This window comes from Tachysurus fulvidraco, chromosome 6, assembly GCF_022655615.1.
Source record: "Tachysurus fulvidraco isolate hzauxx_2018 chromosome 6, HZAU_PFXX_2.0, whole genome shotgun sequence".
Classification (NCBI taxonomy): domain Eukaryota; kingdom Metazoa; phylum Chordata; class Actinopteri; order Siluriformes; family Bagridae; genus Tachysurus; species Tachysurus fulvidraco.
The window spans coordinates 4,846,048-4,870,705 of NC_062523.1; the positions used below are offsets into that span (position 1 = coordinate 4,846,048).

The 24,658-nt window shown below is 40.9% G+C and overlaps 2 protein-coding genes and 1 long non-coding RNA gene across 6 annotated transcripts; 1 reads left to right on the forward strand and 2 right to left on the reverse strand.

Moving 5' to 3' along the window:
* Window positions 1-3,360: 3,360 nt before the first annotated feature.
* LOC113653115 (histamine N-methyltransferase-like) lies at window positions 3,361-7,936 on the reverse strand. The gene is made up of 7 exons (XM_027162569.2): window positions 7,735-7,936; window positions 7,302-7,444; window positions 5,825-5,877; window positions 5,567-5,674; window positions 4,605-4,735; window positions 4,166-4,259; window positions 3,361-4,034 (listed from the first exon to the last, which is right to left on the reverse strand). Exons 2-7 carry the CDS (start codon window positions 7,436-7,438, stop codon window positions 3,691-3,693), a joined length of 867 nt encoding a protein of 288 aa, XP_027018370.1. The 5' UTR covers window positions 7,439-7,444; window positions 7,735-7,936; the 3' UTR covers window positions 3,361-3,690.
* A 574-nt stretch (window positions 7,937-8,510) lies between these two features.
* LOC125141412 lies at window positions 8,511-11,911 on the forward strand. Its single transcript, XR_007140784.1, has 3 exons — window positions 8,511-8,573; window positions 8,828-8,865; window positions 11,219-11,911. It is a non-coding gene; the product is annotated as an uncharacterized LOC125141412 (long non-coding RNA).
* A 3,019-nt stretch (window positions 11,912-14,930) lies between these two features.
* Window positions 14,931-24,230, reverse strand: LOC113653116 (histamine N-methyltransferase). 4 transcript variants are annotated; one of them, XM_027162570.2, is made up of 7 exons: window positions 24,034-24,214; window positions 20,970-21,112; window positions 20,362-20,414; window positions 20,145-20,252; window positions 19,221-19,351; window positions 17,495-17,588; window positions 14,931-15,636 (listed from the first exon to the last, which is right to left on the reverse strand). In XM_027162570.2, exons 2-7 carry the CDS (start codon window positions 21,104-21,106, stop codon window positions 15,281-15,283), a joined length of 879 nt encoding a protein of 292 aa, XP_027018371.2. In that variant the 5' UTR covers window positions 21,107-21,112; window positions 24,034-24,214; the 3' UTR covers window positions 14,931-15,280. The 4 variants fall into 4 exon arrangements, with proteins under 4 accessions (XP_027018371.2, XP_027018373.2, XP_027018374.2 ...); XM_027162572.2 differs by lacking the exon at window positions 24,034-24,214 and adding an exon at window positions 21,407-21,639; XM_027162573.2 differs by lacking the exon at window positions 14,931-15,636 and adding an exon at window positions 16,555-17,363 and having other exon boundaries at window positions 24,034-24,230.
* Between the last annotated feature and the right edge of the window lie 428 nt (window positions 24,231-24,658).

Consider the following 24,658-nt stretch of genomic DNA (forward strand, 5'->3'; position numbering starts at 1 on the left):
TACAGCAACACAGCCAGCAATGCTAATGAGTCATTTATTAATGAACAGCAAGTGATTTTTATCTATTAAATCAGAGGTGTCAAACTCTGGCCCGCGGGCCAAATTTGGCCCTCGGTGTAATTATATTTGGCCCGCGAGATCAAATGTGCATTACAGCTGGCTAGCCGCATGCTCCGCTAATACTACAAATCCCAGAATGCCTTGCCACTGTATTGACGCGTAGTCAGGAACAGCAAGCGCCCCTCATTCTCTGTTAACAGTCGTTAACAACCATGTTACAGTCACATCGGGCAAGTTAATTCCACCCTCCACTAAAATGGCCAAAACGAAAGATGGACAATAGGAGCTTTCAAGACAGGAGGGAGGCAGATGATCTGTTCACGAATATAAAGGACAGACCTGTTTGTCTTGTGTGCTAACGGAGCTAACGTGTCTGTAACAAAAGAATATAACATAAGAAGACGCTATGACAGGAAAACATTATGAGAAGTATAAGGGTCTGGACATAAAGCAGAAGCTCCAGAAGGCAGAGGACATGAGAAAAAGTCTGGTTTCCCGGCAGACTATGTTCATGAAAGCAAAATCAAAAGTGAAGCTGCTGTAAAGGCTGTAAAGCTTTATTGTGGCAGCAGAGATTGCAAAATCTGCCCTTTAATGAGGGAGAGTTTGTCAAAAAGTGTATGGTCAAAGTTTGCGACATTGTGTGCCCAGATAAAAGGCAAGAATCAATGTGATCAATGTGCAGATCTATGTGCAGAGTAAATCAGAGTGTAGCAAACTGAGTTTGAATATATGTTTTTTAATGCACTTTTTCTACTCCAAGGCATGAACTGTCAATAGTCGAAAAGTTGGATTTTCATTGAATGAAATTATTATTTTTGGTTGTTTTGTTGTTAGTTTTGAAAAAGATCCACTTCAAAAAGGAACTTAAAATGATACAATGAGAGACATAATTTATTTTACTTATTTAAATAAGAAATGAACACCACTGATGTCTTTTATTTCAAATTTAATTTCTTATGTGTTTGCAATATCAAGCTCTGGGTGTTCCTGTGTTCAAGTAAAACTAAAGTTTGTTTCCATATGAAAAAGGTTGAACATTACATATCAAAGTGAAAGTGACGTGACATACGGCTAAGTATGGTGACACATACTCAGAATTCGTTCTTTGCATTTGACCTGTCCAAAGTGCACACACACAGCAGTGAACACACACCCGGAGCAGTGGGCAGCCATTTATGCTGCGGCGCCTGGGGAGCAGTTGGGGGGTTCGGTGCCTTGCTCAAGGGCACCTCAGTTGTTGCCGACCCGAGACTCGAACCCACAACCTTAGGATTACGAGTCAGACTCTCTAACCATTAGGCCACGACTTGCCCCAATTAACATATGTATGTTAATTTTTCAATAAATATTCAGTTTGGCCTGTGACTTTATCTCAGTTTTATATTTTTGCCCACGGTGAATTTGAGTTTGACACCCCTGTATTAAACGATGAGCTATTAGTATGAGCTGTGAGTAAAAGTCATGAAAGGCAATAAATCTGGTTATAAAGACACATTAAAATGATTTCACGGTCAGTTAATATCTAAACTAATAGCACCTTTACTATGTAGCCGATCCACTGACAACTCCAGAGGTTTTGATGAAATATTTCTCGTTTTTATGATTGTGAGAATAATTGTATAAAACAATCTTTTCTGATAATGTTGCAGACTCTCTGTCCAGAGCACATTGTTCTTTCTCTCTCACACTCTCCCCTACACCCACACATACACAGTCCTTCTCTATCTTACACATACACGCAGATACCTTGACCTTAGTTTAACACTCTGGAGTCGATGAACGCGTATACGCGTTTTGTGGCATAATCTCCTGTTAAGGCCGAAAAGAACTTAAATTACACTTTCAGTTTCGATCGTACAGATAAGAGCAATACATCGATCGAATCTGTAAAGGGTCTACTTTTATTTGTATACACACATAATAACAACACTGTGCTTTTGTAAAATAAAGAAAATAAACAGAGTGCGTTTCTCTGCCATCTCGGTCTCGGTCACCACTCTTCACGGACACATAAATAAAACAACCCAAATCTCAGTGAATACTTGCCTCAAATACAAGATAAATATATGCATAGAAAGCTTGAAATGTCTACTTGTAAATAAACAAATAATAAGTCAAAAACAAATAATCATTATGCAGCTCATTATGCGGGCCTTTGTCTTCTCAGGTGTGAATCACACTAATATTCATGATAGTTGACGCCTACTCGCATATGCCCTTTACAAACAAAAAGTGTCTTAGAAAATTAAATCGATATATTGTTTTCTGTGAGCGAGTAAACAAGATGATTTTCACATAATTTCGAAGCAAAAACTCTAGGTTACAAGATCCAGTTCTCAAAAGTCCTGTGATCCAATGTTCTGTATGTGTTTTATGGCTTTATTCAAGTGATTTAAAATGTTTCATTTTTCACTAACCACGCATAAACATTGTTTCCTCAAAAACACAATCATGTACATACATGCTGCTCACATATTATTGTAGTCCAGTTTGTGCTGATTACAGCTATATTAGACTTTAGCCATTTATATCTTTATAAGCAACTGAAAAAAACACAAATGTCAGGGTATGACAAAACTTCTCCTGGCCCTAAAAAATACCCTTAGACCTCAGAGGGCAACACCTCCCCACCATAGTGGGACCCCCTGATTTTCCCCACCATCACGCTATGATGTTCAGCAGTGACCCCACGGACCCTTCTGTGCCGGCTCTTTGGACGTTTGACTGCCATAGAAAACCGCATGGCCTTAGACATGCTCCTTGCAGAAAAAGGAGGTGTCTGCGCTGTTGTAGGTGACAGCTGTTGCACATTTATACCCGATCATGATGATGCCCATGGAGAGATAGGACATGTTACAAGTTTATCATGGATAAAAGAGGGGAATTGTGAGAATAATTGAGAATAAAACAATCTTTTCTGATAAAGTTGAAGACATTCTGTCCAGAGCACATTGTTCTTTCTCTCTCACACTCTCCCCCACATACACAGTCCTTCTCTTACACATACACACAGATGCCCTGACCGTAGTTTAACCACCTGCTTTGCACATATCGCACTTGCAACACCGAAAGCATTTGTAAGAAACTCGATACATTGGCTGGTGGGTTCCTACTTTGTAATAACGGCCAAGGCTACTTTTGCACTAGCATTAAGCTCTGCACACACGAAATCGAGCAGAGGACGAGAGGCTGAATTAAGTTATCCCGTCCAGGCGGCAGATGAGAATTACTTACAATGATTATCATCTGAATATCATTAAATATCAATGGGGCACTAAAATAAACAAAAACGTAAAAGACAACTCTTCAAAATAGTTTTTACTCTTTAATTTATTATATTTTTGACATTATGCAAAATACAATCACAGTCCATCTCCTTTATAAACTCTCACTCAGTTCAAGTCACGTTCTGTTAGTGAAGGATTGCTTTTTATATTATTTAAACATACTATATTTATTATTTAACTCTGAAACAAAGTCTAGTTTGTTACTGTGTAAACATTATAGAAACAATTACAACAGACATCAGACAGATTTATTTAACGTCCTAAGCTGAAATTAAAATCTAAAAATAATGAACTAGAAACAAGTCTTTTCTTTATTTTAGAGTATGATCATGTTTCAGCTCTACGGAGTGAGCACTAAGGTCTCCAGGTTGTTGTTGAATATAATCCTGCCGTCCACCTCTCGGCTGCACTCGGGCTGTTTGAGGAGCTCCAGCACTCCGGCCTTCAGCTCTGGAGAAGCGTTCTTACTGAACTCCAGGATCTCTGTCAGGAAGTCCAGCATCAGCTCTCCTTTCTCATCTCCATCTGTGAAACACTCTGTGATGTCCATACTGGACTCAAAAACATGGCTCTCGTAAGGGATTCTTTTGGCGTCTAAGAACCTTGTGATGTCTGCGGTGGAGACACAGCGACTGTGCACCTGATCTCGGTACCTTCTCCATAACCCACCCCACCCACTATCTCCTGCAGGAGGTGCAATCAATTAGTCAGATAGCACTAAAATAACCCTCCGGGGTTTAATTTTGATTAATCTTCAGACATCTCATGAACGTGTTAATACAAAAACTCCACACGTGTGCCTGTGGTGTGTTTACCTGACACCAGGAAAATGAGGAGTTTTCCGTCTTTGTGCAGTAAACTCCGGAAGAAGGAAACCGTTGCCTCGGGATCCTTCACATAGTACAGCATCTGAGGAGAAGTGAAGTGACAGATCATCACCTCTGCAAAGTGTTTACTTTATTTCACTAATACATCTTAGTTTTGCAGTTCAACAACAAAGAGCCAGGGTTAGGTTTATTATAAATAAAAAAGAAATGTATAATTAGCTTTATAAATAGAACTATTACCAGTTCATTATTAACCTTTACAACAAAGTAAATAATAATTCAGTTAAAGAAAAGTGAGCTGCTAAGAGAGCAGAGAGCTGTAATAAAATCATTTCAGTTAAGTGAACGTTAATCATTCTTTAGGATAAAATCCCTGGTATGTAGCAGTGAGTTTATGGGCAAATGGGCAATTAGTTTATGGGCAAACCTGAATCATGTGGATGAAGTCAAACTTCCTGTCAATGTTCCTCTGTTTCCAGTCGCTCTCGAACTCCGATGCCGTCATCTTATTAAACCTGAAGGTGATGTGATCGAGGCCTGACGTCTTCGCTACTAAAACTGCACATGGTTAATATCAGTACAGCACCTTACAGCATACACCCTAAACCCTACACACCCTAGTATAAAATGAGAAAAATGTAAGTCGCTCTGGATAAAAGTGTCTGAAAAATGCCCTAAATGTAAACAGTAAAACCCAACAGAAATACCCTTAAAGCATAAACCCTACACTCTACACACCCTACAGAAACACATTTACAGCATTTAGCAGACCCTCTTATCCAGAGGGACGTACATTTTTTTTTATACAACTGAGCAATTGAGGGTTAAGGGCCTTGCTCAGGGGCCCAGCAGTAGCAGCTTGGTGGACGTAAGAATCAAACTCATATCGATTGGTAGCCCAACACCTTAACCACTAGGCTTCAGCATCACCAACACCTTAAACCTTACAGCACACACCCTATATGACACACCCCTCAAACCCTATACACCCTAAACCCTATAATACACACCATAAACCCTAAAGCATACACCCTAAATGCTATATCCCAAACCCTACAGCATGCTCGCTCTAATCTACAGCACAAGCCCTAAGTTTTTTCCCTATACATCCCACAGCACAGCCTCTAGGCCCTATACCATACACCCAAACCCCTAAGCCCTTCATACCCTACCCTCTGTAGTTTACACCCTGCCCTATAACTCATACACACTACACCCTACAGTATTGACACTAAACCCTACACACTCTATAAACTTGAACATGTTGAATTGTTAATTAAATTTTAAATTGTAATTGAAATTGTTAATTGTAATAAACCCTGACTTTGACTCATTGTGACACAGATAAAGAACACTAAAGAGAGATGTGTGTGTGAGTGTGTGTGTAACCTTTATATTTATACAGCATGTCCCCACTGGGTTCCACCACATCATTCTCCACTCGGGCCTCTGGATGTTTAGTGTGCAGCTGTGTGAGGATTTCCAGATCTATGTCCCCTGCAGACAGAGTGTGTGTGTGTGTGTGTGTGTGTGTGTGTGTGTGTGTGTGTGTGTGTGTGTGTGTGTGTGTGTGTGTGTGTGTGTTTTACAGGGTTACACTGGGATAAAAGTATATTAATACTCGGTTATATAATAAAATATTTATACCTCCTCCGCTTCCCACCCCCATAACATTCAGAGTGGACTTTCCTGCTCCAACACTGAGAAAGAGAGCGACAGAGAGAGAGAGAGAGAGAGAGAGAGAGAGAGAGAGAGAGAGTGTGTGTGTGTGTGATAGAGAGAAAGAGTGTGTGAGAGTGAGTGTGAGAGAGAATGAGAGAAAAAGAGTGTGTGTGTGAGAAAGAAAGAGAGAGAGAGAGAGAGAGAGATTTATCATGTTTCCTGATTTAACTCCTTCATTATAACATTAACTTTGATGCCTATCTGATTCCTTTTATTTAAACACGTGACACAATATCACTTTAAACACGTGACACATCACTTTCTTTTCTACAACTGAAATGTTTTGCCCATTACTTATAATTTTATTATGTTATAGCTTAAAGTTCAACCCACTGACTGTTAAACTCCTTCTATAAAAGTTAAACTAAATCAATTTATGTCTGCTGTAAAGGTCCTGGTGCATGAGCTGTTACTATGTAAACCAGGGGTGTCCTCTGGTGTAATTATATTTGGCCCGCGAGATCATATCAAATGTGCATTACAGCTGTCTAGCCGCATGCTCCGCTAATACTACAAATCCCAGAATGCCTTGCCACTGTATTGACGCGTAGTCACGAATAGCAAGCGCCCCTCATTCTCTGTTGACAGTCGTTAAAGGCAGGGTTTCAGATTTTTGAGAAAGGCTTCAGAAAACTGAGTCAGGCTGATAATAAACAAAAATCTAAACAAACGTGTAGCCAATGAGCAGAAAGGGGCGGGGCTTTTCAATATGTGCGGAGAGAGTGTTCAGTGAGCATGTGTGACTTTAGCAGAAAGCGGTTTTAACATTGACATGGAGGATAAAAACAAAGAAAGAAAGAAAGCGAAGAAAGGCTTACGATAAAGACAAGAAGTAGGACGTGTTAATGTAGGATCAGGTTTCCAGCGCTGTAGAGAACTGAAGGAGCAGGAAGTTGGCCACATATTCACAGATTGGCGTTTCCCGAGTCAATAACTCCTGAGCTAAACGCTGTTACTACACAAATAACACCTCTTTTCTATCGTAGTAATGTAGAGACGCAGCTACAACCGCGTTTTGTGTAGTAACAGCGTTTAGCTCAGGAGTTATTGACTCGGGAAAGAACTCAGGAGTTGTTCCAAATCCTGTGTTTTAGCAAAACTAAAGTTTTCAATAAATATTCAGTTTGGCCCGTGACTTTCTCAGTTTTATATTTTGGCCCACTGTGAATTTGTGTTTGATGCAAACGCTAGTTTAGTGTTTCTCAAGCAGGCACAAATGGAAATAGCAGGAAAATCAAACTCTTGTGTAACACAGAAACACACACTAAATCTACTGAAAGTTTACTTTAGGAAAATAATTAAGGTTCAGCATGTGACCCAATTGTGTGTGTGTGTGTGTGTGTGTGTGTGTGTGTGTGTGTGTGTGTGTGTGTGTTAGGGGTGTTGGGGTGTCAACACTTACGTGGACAGGATGTTTGGAAGTGTATTATGGATGAAGTCTCTCATACACTGGTGTTCAGATGAACGTTCCAGAAACAGCTCGAACGCCTTCAGGTATCTGGAGTCATCATCTACCAAGCTCCTGTTCTGAGCAGCCATCTTTCTCTTAAACACAAGCAGGATAAAGTCATGTATTCAGGGTTTCCCGCAGAAAGTTTCTTAGTTAAGGTGGTAGGGTTCAGCGGGTGGGCGGGGCCCCGGGTGGGCGGGGCTTCATTGTGAGATAGACCACAGACCCTATACTACCTTTAACAATTATTAAAAAAAGGCATGTGCAACCTAGCTAGCAGGTGAAGAACTCAAACAACAAAATCACCAGATAACTTTAAATTTACAAGAACTATAGACTAATACAATAACAGGCTTAAATAAAACCAAAACACAAGTTCACTTACAGTTCTCACGGACACGTGTTTTATTCTCCAGACAATGACGGACCACGTCTTTCTCTCATTTTAGCCGTGTGGCGCGTGTGCGCGCTCGCGGTATGAAGCGCGTCCGCGCAATTCTCCGAGATGCACTTGACGGCCTTTTGTGCAGCGGAATTATTATGTTTTTGGACGACCTAGTTAAGGCGGTAGGATTTCCACTACAAAGTGCTGCGGGAAACCCTGGTATTTTAACTAACACACACACACACACTCATACACACTCATTTATACAGCTACCCAATCAGCCAATCACATGGCTGCAGGACAACGTACAAAATCTAATACAAATGACGAAAAAGTCTGATCTGGTCTAATCTGTGTGATCTGATCTGAGTGGTCTGATCTGAGTGATCTGATCTGAGTGGTCTGGCCTGATCTGAGTGGTCTGGCCTGATCTGTGTGCTCTGGCCTGATCTGTGTAATCACATGGACCATGCTGCATTGTACATATGAATCACATCAGGTAAAACAGGTCCTTCAGAACTTACACTCAACTCATGACTGCACAAAGGATTTCAGGTTATGAAACCACTTATGTTCAACCAGTAATCTAGAAATTAAAGCCAGCTCCTCATTAGATACGTTACCTGGAAGATAAATAATAGTGAAGTAGTGAAATGTTAACTGTGTTTTCTTCAACAACAGTTACAGACTTTTACTAAGTGAATCCTGATCAATGTTTATAGGTGATCATGTTACTATTGCATCAGAAACATCTAAAGCAGCTCTGTGTGATCATTCAGTGGTGTGTGAACCAACACTGCATGGAGACAACACTAACACCAACACACAACACAACACAGGTGAGATGTCAGTGTTTTGTACTAATCTAAATATAATGTGGTGAAATAACAGAATCAGAAATGATCAGATCTCTACATCGGACATTGATCGGTTTGGGTTCGGCTTTGGGTTTGTGCGTACTTCTGATTTTCTGTCTCACTTATTTAATACTGAGGAGAAGAAAAGGTGATAAAAGTAAGTTTTTTTGTCATCAGATAATAAATAAAGTTATTTTTATGTTAATCAGTAATTTTGTGTGTTTCTAAATTCATAGTAAATGCTTCTATTGAAGATTCTCCAGGAACAATGCAGGTATGTGTACACATAAATAATGATCTTTTCACTATTATATACTCTACAGATAATTCTGTTCTTTCTGTAGATATCAGTGGGTCTGCTTTATTTATAATGAGTCTCATTTCTAATTTTTCTACTTGTAAAATGTCTCTACATTCAGATATTTTTCCTCCTGATGTTGTAGATATAATTTATACAGTCAGTTTGATCCGATTTACACAAAAATCCCTAACTTTTATCTTCACACCACAGACTGTGTAGTATATTGTGTATTTTGCAGTTTATTATAAAAGTATATTATACAGTACATTGTGCAAAAATACAGTGTGTGTGTGTGTGCGTGTGTGTGTGTGTATTCCACACAGTTCAGTTTATGTTGAGGAGTTTGATGTCTTCCAGGAAGAAACCTTCATGTACCTTTCATGGTACATCTGGATTTCGTAGCTCACCATACACCACAAGGACAAGACACTTGTACCACTTTGTCCTCTTTTAAACTCTGATATGTCTCCCATTCACACTCTGCTCTTATTTATGGAAACTGAAATCAGTGATGTTTGGCCAAGATGGTCAGCATAGATAGGTGCAACAACCTCCAACACTACAGTAAATTGGCCACTGTTTCAGATTCATTGTCCAACCCCAGTGCAATACAATTAGCTAGAAACACATACGTTTACACAATGTCAGTAGTTTCCATGTCTAAACTGATCTAATTCAGCACAACAAAATGTCAGTGGTGCAGGGATAAAAACAGACCCAAATGCAGGATAGCTGTAATAAACAGGATTAATGACTAAAAAAGACGAAACCAAATATGACAAGAGACGACTTAGATGCAACAAGGTACAAGGATTCCGCACCGCTATAGGCAACGTGGCACGGTTAAATACACAAGACAATTAACACACGAGGAACAGGTGTGCAGAGGTGGGGAGGAAGAGACAAGGGCGGGGCAGACATGTGACACAGAACATAAACAAACGCTTATGGCCAAAAGTCCGGGCTGGATCCTTACAGTACCCCCCTCCAGGCACGGCTCCCAATTTGCCAATCTCGTATCAAATCATATCTGAGGGGACCACGATCCCGAAGAGATCCAGGAGGGTGGAGCAAGGAACATGACGAGGCAGTTGGGTGGAGCAAGGCACACGGCGAGGCAGGTGGGGGGAGCAAGGCACATGGCGAGGCAGGTGGGGGGAGCAAGGCAAACTGTGAGGCAGGTGGGGGAGCAAGGCACACGGCAAGGCTGGTGGGAGGGAGGAAGGCACATGGCGGCACAGCCAGAGAGGGCCGAGAGACATCGACCGCCAAGCAGAAGGGCAGAATGACGTCCACCGTGGAGCAGAAAGGCCGAGCGATGTCTACATCTAAGCAGAAGGACCGTGCACAAGCTCCGACACACCGCGGCCAGACCCACATCTCGAGCACTAGAATGGTAGGAGAGGAAGTGTGGTGGCCTCCTCCATGGGAAACCAGGAAGTGAATCAACAGCCCCCACCAGAACAGATGTGGGGAGATGCAGCAGGACACCAAAAAAAAAAAACAAAGCAAAAACTGGGCTGGTGACATCGTCCCCCGGCAGGAAGTGAGGCGGCATCCCTCACTGGAACAAATGCGGACTGATGTCACCCCCAAAAAAATAAACTAAAGTCCAGGTACAAACAGGGCTGAGAGAACAGTCTGGGGAAAAAAATGTTCCCGCAATAAGCCTGTCCTGACTAAAGCCATCCTGCTGGGTCTGAGTCAGGCGGAGTCCTTCTGTCAGCGGTGCAGGGATAAAAACAGACCCAAATGCAGGATAGCTAAAATAAAGGGAGGAAGAGACAAGGGTGGGGCAGACACGTGACACAGAACATAAACAAATGCACAAGGCCAAAAGTTCGGGCTGGATCCTTACACAAAAAGCAGATTTTTAATTTTTATTCATATTTAAAGGTTATATTTGTTCAGATCAGAATACCACATAATTGTGTTAAGTGCCCTTTCTTTTAAATACAACCAATCAAGTGTCATATTCTGAGCATGCTCAGTACAGACCGCTTGTAGTATGAATATGAAATCAAACTGTGCTTCAAGTGCATTCACATTCTGTTAACAAATGAGACACAAACACTGTAGATTTGATAAGAAATGAACAATGAGCAGTTTCTGGATTTTACTTTTCATCTTCAGCACCATGTCTAAGTAATATGAGCAAATTATCTCCATCTAGTTTGATTAGATGATTAGAAGTTTATTACAATAAAAGAAAATGAAGTTGTATGTGGAAATAATTTCAATATTATACCTTTAGTCATGTGTTTAATATGTATTTTCGAATGAAATTTATCGTTTGAATTAATTTAATGTATTTATTTTGTTCTAGATACAGTCCATCCTGGTAGACACTGGGTTACTGCACAATCTCTAACAATGCCACCAGTTTATCAGCCTGATGAAGAGCTCAGTGTGAATATCGGAGACTCTGCCACTCTACAGTGCTGTTATGATTCTCAGAATGTGATTGGAATAATAGACTTGTTTAAACAACCAAATAATAAAAAACCTCAGATTGTAGTCACAGTGTATAAAAGCGATAGAGGAACTTTTCACGCTGGATTCCAAAAGTCTCGTTTTCGAATAGAAAGATCTTCAAACTGCTTCAATATTATAATTTTAAACACCACTCAGTCTGATGACCCTTACGCAACAAAAATATATTTCTCAATATATTACGTGACAATATATTTCATGCGTCTCCATATATTGTGAAATTTAGTGGTTAAGGTGAGTGGTTAGAGAGACTTGATGACAGAAAATGTTTTGCTGTTGGAAGACAGTATGACAAATCACACAGTTCAGTGCTAAATTTAGAAAATGTAGTTGGCTTGAAAAGATTGCAGGAAAAAGGTTTTTGATGTGATGTAATTCAACAGGAAATGTATGTTAATTAATCTGCCACATTATGCCAACGTTACCTCCACGTTGCAGGAGGTACTGAAATGTCATGTTGATGAAAAGTGGACTCAAAAAAAAAAAGTTGTAATTGCTGCTGTTAATAATAAATGAATTTATAATACTCTTATCTCCATTTTACAATATATGAATCAATATATAGCCATATATGCAGGGATGCACACAACTTTTTTAGCCAGGTTCTCAGGAGAGCACTTAGAGAATGGAACTGGTACTCACCCTTTGTGCAGTGAAACTAAACATCACCTTCCTCACTGCCCTCCTCACTGTCCTCAATTTCAACTGTAGTACAGGACAACCTTACAGCCTCCTGGGCGCTGGAAGTGGTTGCACCTCCCTGGTTAAGTCTACGATGGGTTGTCTGCATCCATAGCTCTACTGCTGGCTTTGGGTCAAATGTATCTGTACTCATCTTTGACAAGTGAATGTGCATCAAGGCTGGAAGATGAGTATGTGTCAGACGGGATCTGTACTTGTTTTTTATTATATTGAGGTGCGAGAAATCCCTCTTACAAGCAGCACTGCTCAGATGAAGTGTAAGGGACAATTTAAGAATCTTGTAAATGTTGCAGTAACAATCTGGATCGCTTGTATTAAGTATCTTGTCCAAGTCATACACAGAAGATGCTGCCAATCGCTTTCCTGCTTGCTTTAAACGCATCCATTCTCTATAGTGGAGTCTCTGTCAAGAGGCAAGATCGCTTCATACTTCTGAAGAATCATGCTGATTACGGTGTTTCCAAAACTGTGGAGGTCTTGCATTTCTTGGGGCCAGGTAGATGCATCAAAAACCAAAAAGTGATCACAAGACTTCAGAGATTCATACCTGATTTCAAACTCACCAATTAAACCTCTGAGTAATTCAGCTTTGTCTCTGTCAGCTTCTGAATTGTGAACTGCTTGTTTTCTGTGTTGGCCTTCTCCATCCAGCAAAAGGCTGAACTGTCCAATGGCTAGCATTAGTTCATCTTTATATTCTCCTATGGTTAGTTTTTCCAGCTGAAACCTTTGGGAAGTTAGCTGCAGAATGTTGCCAATGTCAAGCATGTTGGCCAGAAAGCACTGAAAACGTTGTGTGCAGATATACTTCAAGTCGCTGTCATCTGTATTAGACAATTGTATCTTAATAGAAGGCAACTGTTTCCATATTTTCAGTAGAGTCTCGTGCCTCCATGCAGACCATCTGATATTATGAAACTTTCCTAGTTTACAATAGGAAATGCCATTCTCATGACACAGTGTTTTTAACACTTGTATATTTTTTGCTCCACCTCTGAATAAATAAAACTGTAATAGCTTGACAACAGATCAGTTAAATGTCACACAATAGGACACCCCCAGATCAGCTGATTTCGCGCAGTTCTCAAGGGTGTGTGCACAAGGGAATGCACAAGGGAATCCCCGATCTCAACCATTTGCCGTAGATTCGGTAAAATGCCGTTGTACGTACCGACATTGACATCTTTTGAGGTGGCGGAATGCCAAAGAAGCTACTTAATGTTTGCTGTTTTTTGGACATCTCTCACAGTATTAACCTCAATCTAAATTAATCTAAAATGTCAACTCTGCATTAACGCCCGTCAACGACGTCGGTACGCACATGAGCGTTTAGAGCGCGCATTTTTCATTTTGGGGGCCCATGCGCACCTGCGCACCAGTTGTGTGCATCCCTGCATATATGGTCCATCCATATGGCTATATAATGTAAAATATAATGAATGTCATGCAAAATTTGATTTGGACTATTGTTAATCAACCTCTCTGTAAACCTATGCATAACTCATAAAAAAAATAAATAAAATAAAAACTTTTTTTTTTTCAATAAACATACATGCATTAATGTAATAGTTTTGTTTGTATATCAATGTATTTTAATATATGAATCAATATATAACAATAGGGTGTCCATCCATATATTGCTATATATTTTCAAATATATGAGGAAGTTTCTGATACATTGAAATATATTTTCTAATGTATTGCAATATAAATTCTAGTAGATTGCAATATATTTCTGTTTCGTAACGTGCTTGCACGTCTACTTACAGTAGAACTCAGGATGCCACACTGCACGACACTCCGCATGATTGCTGTGCTGAAACCATACTAGCATTTGCCCTGATTTAGAATCCACTCCATTAAATACAGGTGATTCACTATTTGTTGATGGCTTTTGTTCAAAGCCACATGATGGTCACTTTCTGTGTGGGTATTCTCTGTGTGTGCTCTGCCTGATGTTGTTGAAGCTTACTCTTTACCTTTTATGTCTGCACAGGCAGCTGAACTTTTTGCTCTAACCCGCGCATGTATTCTCTCTGAGGGTGCACATCGCTGAGTATTCCGCTGCCCTGATTGACACTTTATCAAAACACTATGAACAAATTTCAGCAGCTGTACCTGTCATTTCTAAGGCACCGACCCATCCCTTTCAAGTGGGTCCTAATGAAATCATTAAAACATAAACCATTGGGCGAAAGTCAATATGATGGGCCAGCGGAAATAGTCATGACTACACGCACAGGTGAACGCACTGATCTTTTTCCACAGTGGATCCATGCTACCAGGGTGAAGAGATGTCCTCCAGGGGTCGACTTGTGAATGTTGTGAATGTATAAAAGTGTACTCTGTGTAACACCATTTTCTTTATGTTACAGAGATACAGCCTTCTAACCCTTCCATGAGTCTTCTAGAAACCTCCTGGCTTCTCCCACCATCACACCACGACGTTCAGCAGTGACCCCACGGACCCTTCTGTGCCGGCTCATCAGGACGTTTGACTGCCATAGAAAACCGCATGGCCTTAGACATGCTCCTTGCAGAAAAAGGAGGTGTCTGCTCTGCTCTGTTGTAGGTGACCATTCTTCTTCCTGTACGACTATATATTCCTGTTTTACTTAATAAACTTCGGAACTTCTCTTTGAAAGACTTCGACTAGTGTGTTTCATTGAGACTTCTCAGAGTACTAGCCGAGAACCAGAAATCGAGCAGCGGACGAGAGGCTGAATTAAGTTATCCCTTCCAGGCGGCAGATGAGAATTCCTTACAATGATTATCATCTGAATATCATTAAATATCAATGGGACACTAAAATAAACAAAAACGTAAACGACAACTCTTCTAAATAGTTTTTCCTCATTAATTTATTATATTTTTGACATTATGCAAAATACAATCACAGTCCATCTCATTTATAAACTCTCACTCAGTTCAAGTCACAGTTCAGACGGTTAACTGGTCAACAAACACGTTCTGTTAGTGAAGGATTGCTTTTTATATTATTTAACATACTATATTTATTATTTTTATATAACTCTGAAACAAAGTCTAGTTTGTTACTGTGTAAACATTATAGAAACAATTACAACAGACATCAGACAGATTTATTTAACGTCCTAAGCTGAAATTAAAATCTAAAAATAATGAACTAAAATCAAGTCTCTTCTTTATTTTAGAGTATGATCATGTTTCAGCTCTACGGAGTGAGCACTAAGGTCTCCAGGTTGTTGTTGAATATAATCCTGCCGTCCACCTCTCGGCTGCACTCGGGCTGTTTGAGGAGCTCCAGCACTCCGGCCTTCAGCTCTGGAGAAGCGTTCTTACTGAAATCCTGGACCTCTGTCAGAAAGTCCAGCAGCAGCTCTCCTTTCTCATCTCCAGCTGTGAAACACTCAGTGATGTCCATCTGAGATGGGAGAGTGTGGCTCTCGTAGGGAATTCCTTCAGCGTCCAGGAAGTTCCTGATGTCTCCGGTTGTGACACACTGACTGATGTCGCTCTTGCAGAGCTGAGCTCGGTAGGTTCTCCATAACCTGCCCCAGCCACTCTGTCCTGCAGGGGATGCAGTGAGTTAGCAAATATCAACGCTTATTATACAGTACAATACTGTTTAAAAAACACCCTCTTTAATTTGCCAACACCATTTCATCTTGACTGCAATTCTAAGTGATGATTGAGTCCATCAGATTTAATTGACTATTTAATTGACTGTTTTGTGACAAATAAAACCAACACAATTCACGAGAAACTATATCATGGTCTAGTTTTGTGCACAACTCTACTCTTGACCTGCCGCCAACATTAGCTCAGTGAAACAAATGCTGAGCGTCTTTCAAACCAAAAAGTTGAGTTGAGACTACAATAGCTAATGTAAGATTGTGGAAGAAGGTGGGGCTTATTAAATAAGTTTTTAAATAATGTATATTAATTTCAAGTATTATATACCGCAAATATTTTACAGATTTAGGTCATACTCATGTTAAAAAAATATCGCATAAGAATCTTTGTAAGAATGAAGTGTTATTTAGTGCTATTGATAAAGATCATTTACAGAACAGGTGCTAACACTGCTTCAGTGCTAACACTGGACACATTGCTATCATGACAGAATTTCAGAGACAAAATTTAAATCATATATTTTTTTTTACATTTCCATCGAATTCTAGCTAGCTAGCTAATGTTCAGTCAGTTTAAGTCAGTTTTTCTTGGTGTAACTCCTAATTGTTAATTCTTCCAGCTTGTTAGCAGGTTAACATGAGAAAATTTAACACCAGTAAGATTGCCAATATACAATAACTTAACAGGATGTTCAGGCTTTTTGATGTTCTTGCTCAGAAGCTTTACTGTTAAAAGTTAGCCACTTAGCTAACAGGATCTAACTGACCAGATTTCTGAGACAAATTTTAAGTCATATCCATAACTGTTTAGAATTCCTCAGCTAACTCCTGCTAGCAAGCTACACTGAGAATATAAGATTTCAAATAAAATTTTATTCATCACATGCAAAATCATACACAGTACATGCAGAGAAAATGAATATTTGACATTTGGAAGGATTTTTTTCTTCATCCATTGTAGCCATCTGTCACGCTCTGAGGAACAGCGACGTGGCTCGTGATCAAGTTCTTCGTGTTTAGTAGGGACTTCTTAAAGAGGTGAATTTCCACCACACTAACAACCATGTACTAACTTAACATGTGTTTACTACTAATTCTACTCAAGTAACAAAAATCCCTGAGCAAAATTCATTAGCAAAGCTATGATTGTTTATATTCTTCCAGACAACATTAGCCAGCTAGCATGAGTTACCCTGACAGGATTACTGAAAGCATTTAATTGTTAATATAATTATTTAGCTCTTCATCCACAATTAAATAGCAGACATTAATTAAGGCTTTAGTAAGAGGCTTGTAGTGGGATGTCTCCATTTCAGAGTTATGGGTCAATCACCAAGGCCTCCATGTTGCTGTTGAACATGACCCTGCCGTCCACCTCTCGGCTGCACTCGGGCTGTTTGAGGAGCTCCAGCACTCCGGCCTTCAGCTCTGGAGAAGCGTTCTTACTGAACTCCAGGATCTCTGTCAGGAAGTCCAGCATCAGCTCTCCTTTCTCATCTCCATCTGTGAAACACTCTGTGATGTCCATACTGGACTCAAAAACATGGCTCTCGTAAGGGATTCTTTTGGCGTCTAAGAACCTTGTGATGTCTGCGGTGGAGACACAGCGACTGTGCACCTGATCTCGGTACCTTCTCCATAACCCACCCCACCCACTATCTCCTGCAGGAGGTGCAATCAATTAGCCAGATAGCACTAAAATAACCCTCCGGGGTTTAATTTTGATTAATCTTCAGACATCTCATGAACGTGTTAATACAAAAACTCCACACGTGTGCCTGTGGTATGTTTACCTGACACCAGGATAATGAGGAGTTTTCCGTCTTTGTGCAGTAAACTCCGGAAGAAGGAAACCGTTGCCTCTGGGTCCTTCACATAGTACAGCATCTGAGGAGAAGTGAAGTGACAGATCATCACCTCCGCAAAGTGTTTATTTCACTAATACATCTTAGTTTTGCAGTTCAACAACAAAGAGCCAGGTTTAGTTTTATTATAAATAAAAAAAATGTATAATTAGCTTTATAAATAGAACTATACCAGTTCCTTATTAACCCTCTGGGGTCTAAGGGTATTTTTAGGGCCTGGAGAAGTTTTGTCATACCCTGACATTTGTGTTTTTTTCAGTTGCTTATAAAGATATAAATGGCTAAAGTCTAATATAGCTGTAATCAGCACAAACTGGACTACAATAATATGTGAGCAGCATGTATGTACATGATTGTGTTTTTGAGGAAACAATGTTTATGCGTGGTTAGTGAAAAATGAAACATTTTAAATCACTTGAATAAGGCCATAAAACACATACAGAACATTGGATCACAGGACTTTTGAGAACTGGATCTTGTAACCTAGAGTTTTTGCTTCGAAATTATGTGAAAATCATCTTGTTTACTCGCTCACAGAAAACAATATATCGATTTAAATTTTCTAAGACACTTTTTGTTTGTAAAGGGCATATGCGAGTAGGCGTCAACTATCATGAATATTAGTGTGATTCACACCTGAGAAGACAAAGGCCCGCATAATGAGCTGCATAATGAGCCTTACAGGTAAGTGTGTGACTGAGACAGGAGTTACAAGAAATAATGTGAGGACAAAATAAATGTGTATATTTTTTGTTTGTAGTTTATTTAGAATATCTATCACTCACAATCACTTTAGAAGTTAGTAATAACATGGAAGACACAATCAGGGCAAAACTGTGCAACAAAAAAAGTCAACAGGAAAAGTGGAAGATAAAAAAGGCTGTAAGGAATTGAACAGTTCCTTTTCAGCTGAACACATAAGTGAACATCACATGCCTGGCATTTCCAAGGAGTGTCCTGCCTCTTACCATGCTTTGCTTGGCTTTGCAAAGCACACAGGTCTAGATTTCATTTACAGAGTCATTCCTGTGTCTCGGAGGCGTGTATGTGATTACAGTACCTGAATCACCTCAGTTCATTTCCATATGAACAGCGCGCTCAGAGGGAGGCGGGAACACATTAGCTATAATTAAGCGAAACCAGACCACTCCTTACTTTCTTACGGATTACATAAAAATAGATTATTTGTGTTTGACTTGAATTTGTTTATTTACAAGTAGACATTTCAAGCTTTCTATGCATATATTTATCTTGTATTTGAGGCAAGTATTCGCTGAGATTTGGGTTGTTTTATTTGTGTGTCCGTGAAGAGTGGTGACCGAGATGGCAGAGAAACGCACTCTGTTTATTTTCTTTATTTTACAAAAGCATAGTGTTTTGTTGTTATTAAAAACTGAAAGTGTAAGTTAAGTTCATTTCAGCCTTAACAGGAGATTATGCCACAAAACGCGTATACGCATTCATCGACTCCATAGGGTTAACCTTTACGACAAAGTAAATAATAATTCAGTTAAAGAAAAGTGAGCTGCTAAGAGAGCAGAGAGCTGTAATAAAATCATTTCAGTTAAGTGAACGTTAATCATTCTTTAGGATAAAATCCCTGGTATGTAGCAGTGAGTTTATGGGCAAATGGGCAATTAGTTTATGGGCAAACCTGAATCATGTGGATGAAGTCAAACTTCCTGTCAATGTTCCTCTGTTTCCAGTCGCTCTCGAACTCCGATGCCGTCATCTTATTAAACCTGAAGGTGATGTGATCGAGGCCTGACGTCTTCGCTACTAAAACTGCACATGGTTAATATCAGTACAGCACCTTACAGCATACACCCTAAACCCTACACACCCTAGTATAAAATGAGAAAAATGTAAGTCGCTCTGGATAAAAGTGTCTGAAAAATGCCCTAAATGTAAACAGTAAAACCCAACAGAAATACCCTTAAAGCATAAACCCTACACTCTACACACCCTACAGAAACACATTTACAGCATTTAGCAGACCCTCTTATCCAGAGGGACGTACATTTTTTTTTATACAACTGAGCAATTGAGGGTTAAGGGCCTTGCTCAGGGGCCCAGAAGTAGCAGCTTGGTGGACGTAAGAATCGAGCTCACAACCTTCCGATTGGTAGCCCAACAAACACCTTAACCACTAGGCTACCACATCACCAACACCTTAAACCCTATAATACACACCATAAACCCTAAAGCATACACCCTAAATGCTATATCCTAAACCCTACAGCATGCTCGCTCTAACCTACAGCACAAGCCCTAAGTTTTTTCCCTATACATCCCACAGCACAGCCTCTAGGCCCTATACCATACACCCAAAGCCCTAAGCCCTTCATACCCCACCCTCTGTAGTTTACACCCTGCCCTATAACTCATACACACTACACCCTACAGTATTGACACTAAACCCTACACACTCTATAAACTTGAACATGTTGAATTGTTAATTAAATTTTAAATTGTAATTGAAATTGTTAATTGTAATAAACCCTGATTTTGTGATCATGACTCATTGTGACACAGATAAAGAACACTAAAGAGAGATGTGTGTGTGAGTGTGTGTAACCTTTATATTTATACAGCATGTCCCCACTGGGTTCCACCACATCATTCTCCACTCGGGCCTCAGGATGTTTAGTGTGCAGCTGTGTGAGGATTTCCAGATCTATGTCCCCTGCAGACAGAGTGTGTGTGTGTGTGCGCGCGTGTGTGTGTGTTTCACAGAGTTACAATGGGATAAAAGTATATTAATACTCGGTTATATAATAATAAAAGATTTATACCTCCTCCGCTTCCCACCCCCATAACATTCAGAGTGGACTTTCCTGCTCCAACACTGAGAAAGAGAGAGAGAGAGAGAGAGAGAGAGAAAGAGAAAGAAAAGAGTGCATGTGTGTGTGAGAGAGAGTGTGTGTGTGAGAGAGTGAGAGAGAGACATTTATCATGTTTCCTGATTTAACTCCTTCATCATAACATTAACTTTGATGCCTATCTGATTCCTTTTATTTAAACACGTGACACATCACTTTCTTTTCTACAACTGAAATGTTTCGCCCATTACTGATACTTTTATTATGTTATAGCTTAAAGTTCAACCCAGTGACTGTTAAGCACCTTCTATAAAAGTTAAACTAAATCCATTTATGTCTGCTGTAAAGGTCCTTGTACATGAGCCGTTACTATGTAAACGCTCATTTATTAACTGCAGTAAAGTTGGTTATGGTTTAGTGTTTCTCAACACAGACTGATAAACACACACACTAAATCTACTGAAAAGTATACTTTAGGAAGATAATTCAATAAAGGTTCAGCATGTGACCCAATTGTGTGTGTGTGTGTGTGTGTGTGTGTGTGTGTGTGTGTGTGTGTGTGATGTGGTGTCAACACTTACGTGGACAGGATGTTTGGAAGTGTATTATGGATGAAGTCTCTCATACACTGGTGTTCAGATGAACGTTCCAGAAACAGCTCGAACGCCTTCAGGTATCTGGAGTAATCATCTACCAAGCTCCTGTTCTGAGCAGCCATCTTCCTCTTAAACACAAGCAGGATAAAGTCATGTATTCAGGGTTTCCCGCAGAAAGTTTCTTAGTTAAGGCGGTAGGGTTGGGCGGGTGGGCGGGGCCCCGGGTGGGCGGGGCTTCATTGTGAGATAGACCACAGACCCTATACTACCTTTAACAATTATTAAAAAAAGGCATGTGCAACCTAGCTAGCAGGTGAAGAACTCAAACAACAAAATCACCAGATAACTTACTTTAAATTTACAAGAACTATAGACTAATACAATAACAGGCTTAAATAAACCCAAAACACAAGTTCACTTACAGTTCTCACGGACACGTGTTTTATCAACTGGCTAGTTATCCTCCAGACAGTGACAGACCACGTCTTTCTCTCATTTTGTCCGTGTGACGCGCATGCGCGCTTGTGGTGTGAAGCGCCTCCACGCTATTCTCCGAAATGCACTTGACGGCCTTTTGTGCAGCGGAATTTTTTTATTTTTTTAACAACCTAGATAAGGCGGTAGGGTCTCCCAGCTTAGGCGGGCCGCCCGAACTGCAAAGTGCTGCGGGAAACCCTGGTATTTTACCACACACACACGCTCTTTTATACAGCTACCCAATCAGCCAATCACATGGCTGCAGGACAATGTACAACGTACATCTAATACAAATGACGAAAAAGTCTGATCTGGTCTAATCTGTGTGATCTGGTCTGTGTGGAGTGGTCTGATCTGTGTGGAGTGGTCTGATCTGTGTGGAGTGGTCTGATCTGTGTGGAGTGGTCTGATCTGTGTGGAGTGGTCTGATCTGTGTGGAGTGGTCTGATCTGTGTGGATCGGTCTGATCTGTGTGGATCGGTCTGATCTGTGTGGATCGGTCTGATCTGTGTGATCGGTCTGATCTGTGTGATCGGTCTGATCTGTGTGATCGGTCTGATCTGTGTGATCGGTCTGATCTGTGTGGATTGGTCTGATCTGTGTGGATTGGTCTGATCTGTGTGGATTGGTCTGATCTGTGTGATCGGTCTGATCTGTGTGATCGGTCTGATCTGTGTGGATTGGTCTGATCTGTGTGGATTGGTCTGATCTGTGTGGATTGGTCTGTGTGGATTGGTCTGATCTGTGTGATCTGATCTGTGTGGATTGGTCTGATCTGTGTGATCTGATCTGTGTGGATTGGTCTGATCTGTGTGATCTGATCTGTGTGGATTGGTCTGATCTGTGTGATCTGATCTGGTCTGAGTGGTCTGATCTGTGTGATCTGATCTGTGTGGATTGGTCTGATCTGTGTGATCTGGTCTGTGTGATCTGATCTGTGTGGATTGGTCTGATCTGTGTGATCTGATCTGTGTGGATTGGTCTGATCTGTGTGATCTGATCTGTGTGGATTGGTCTGATCTGTGTGATCTGATCTGTGTGGATTGGTCTGATCTGTGTGATCTGATCTGTGTGGATTGGTCTGATCTGTGTGATCTGATCTGTGTGGATTGGTCTGATCTGTGTGGATTGGTCTGATCTGTGTGGATTGGTCTGATCTGTGTGGATTGGTCTGATCTGTGTGGATTGGTCTGATCTGTGTGGATTGGTCTGATCTGTGTGGATTGGTCTGATCTGTGTGGATTGGTCTGATCTGTGTGGATTGGTCTGATCTGTGTGGATTGGTCTGATCTGTGTGGATTGGTCTGATCTGTGTGGATTGGTCTGATCTGTGTGGATTGGTCTGATCTGTGTGGATTGGTCTGATCTGTGTGGATTGGTCTGATCTGTGTGGATTGGTCTGATCTGTGTGGATTGGTCTGATCTGTGTGGATTGGTCTGATCTGTGTGGATTGGTCTGGTCTGTGTGATCTGGTCTGTGTGATCTGGTCTGAGTGGTCTGATCTGTGTGGATTGGTCTGATCTGTGTGATCTGATCTGTGTGGATTGGTCTGATCTGTGTGATCTGATCTGTGTGGATTGGTCTGATCTGTGTGATCTGATCTGTGTGGATTGGTCTGATCTGTGTGGTCTGATCTGTGTGGATTGGTCTGATCTGTGTGATCTGATCTGTGTGGATTGGTCTGATCTGTGTGATCTGATCTGTGTGGATTGGTCTGATCTGTGTGATCTGATCTGTGTGGATTGGTCTGATCTGTGTGATCTGATCTGTGTGGATTGGTCTGATCTGTGTGATCTGATCTGTGTGGATTGGTCTGATCTGTGTGATCTGATCTGTGTGGATTGGTCTGATCTGTGTGATCTGATCTGTGTGGATTGGTCTGATCTGATCTGTGTGATCTGATCTGATCTGTGTGGTCACATGGATGATTATGTTGGTATCAGATGAGCTGGTTTGAGTTTTTCAGAAGCTGCTGATCCCCTGCTGGGATTTTTTTACACACATTACACATTTTAACAGTCATTACAGTTGAGACAGAATGGAGGATCTGCAGACAGAGAGATCAGAGGATCAGACCTGTCTGATCTGACAGGAAGACTAGAGAACCTGAAACCATCTGTGAAAACCATGATGAGCTGAAAACATCTCAGAACTGCAAACCTGCATCTCAACACTGTTTCATTTCCTGTCTAATAATCACAGCTTCTACTTCACCTGTCAGTGTGATCATGTTAACCCCACAAACGTGTGATTTAGCGGATTTATGCACGTGCACAAACACGCACAATCCGAAGCGTCATTATATTGTGCACGAGCGCTGATGAGCAACAGGTTGGTATAAACCCCGAGTCTCACACACACACACACACACACACACTTTTTCTTACTCTCTCAAACACACGTTTCGGGCAATATCTGTGCACGAATCCCAGTCAAAACACGACGCAATTTCCGCGCGCGTGAACTGGGTGCGTGCTCACGTTCACTGCACGGGCGCTGGAAAAAAAAAAAAAAACAACCAAGCGACCGAACGGATAGCTAAATAAATAACAATCAGGACTCAATGTTCACCTTTTATCTGCTTTTAAGTTGTTTTTTCCCTCCTCTGCCTTCGTGCCGCTGCTGTGCAGATCTTCCGTGTGTGTGTGTACACTGAAGGCTTCACTGCTGGGCTGTGTTTCATTCCACACACATCACTGCTGGGCTGTGTTTCATTCCGCACAAATCACTGCTGGGCTGTGTTTCATTCCGCACATATCACTGCTGGGCTGTGTGTCATTCCACACATATCACTGCTGGGCTGTGTTTCATTCCGCACACATATCACTGCTGGGCTGTGTTTCATTCCACACACATCACTGCTGGGCTGTGTTTCACTCCGCACACATATCACTGCTGGGCTGTGTTTCATTCCGCACACATATCACTGCTGGGCTGTGTTTCATTCCGCACACATATCACTGCTGGGCTGTGTTTCATTCCGCACACATATCACTGCTGGGCTGTGTTTCATTCCGCCCACAAATCACTGCTGGGCTGTGTTTCATTCCGCGCACAAATCACTGCTGGGCTGTGTTTCATTCCGCACACAAATCACTGCTGGGCTGTGTTTCATTCCGCGCACAAATCACTGCTGGGCTGTGTTTCATTCCGCGCACAAATCACTGCTGGGCTGTGTTTCATTCCGCACAAATCA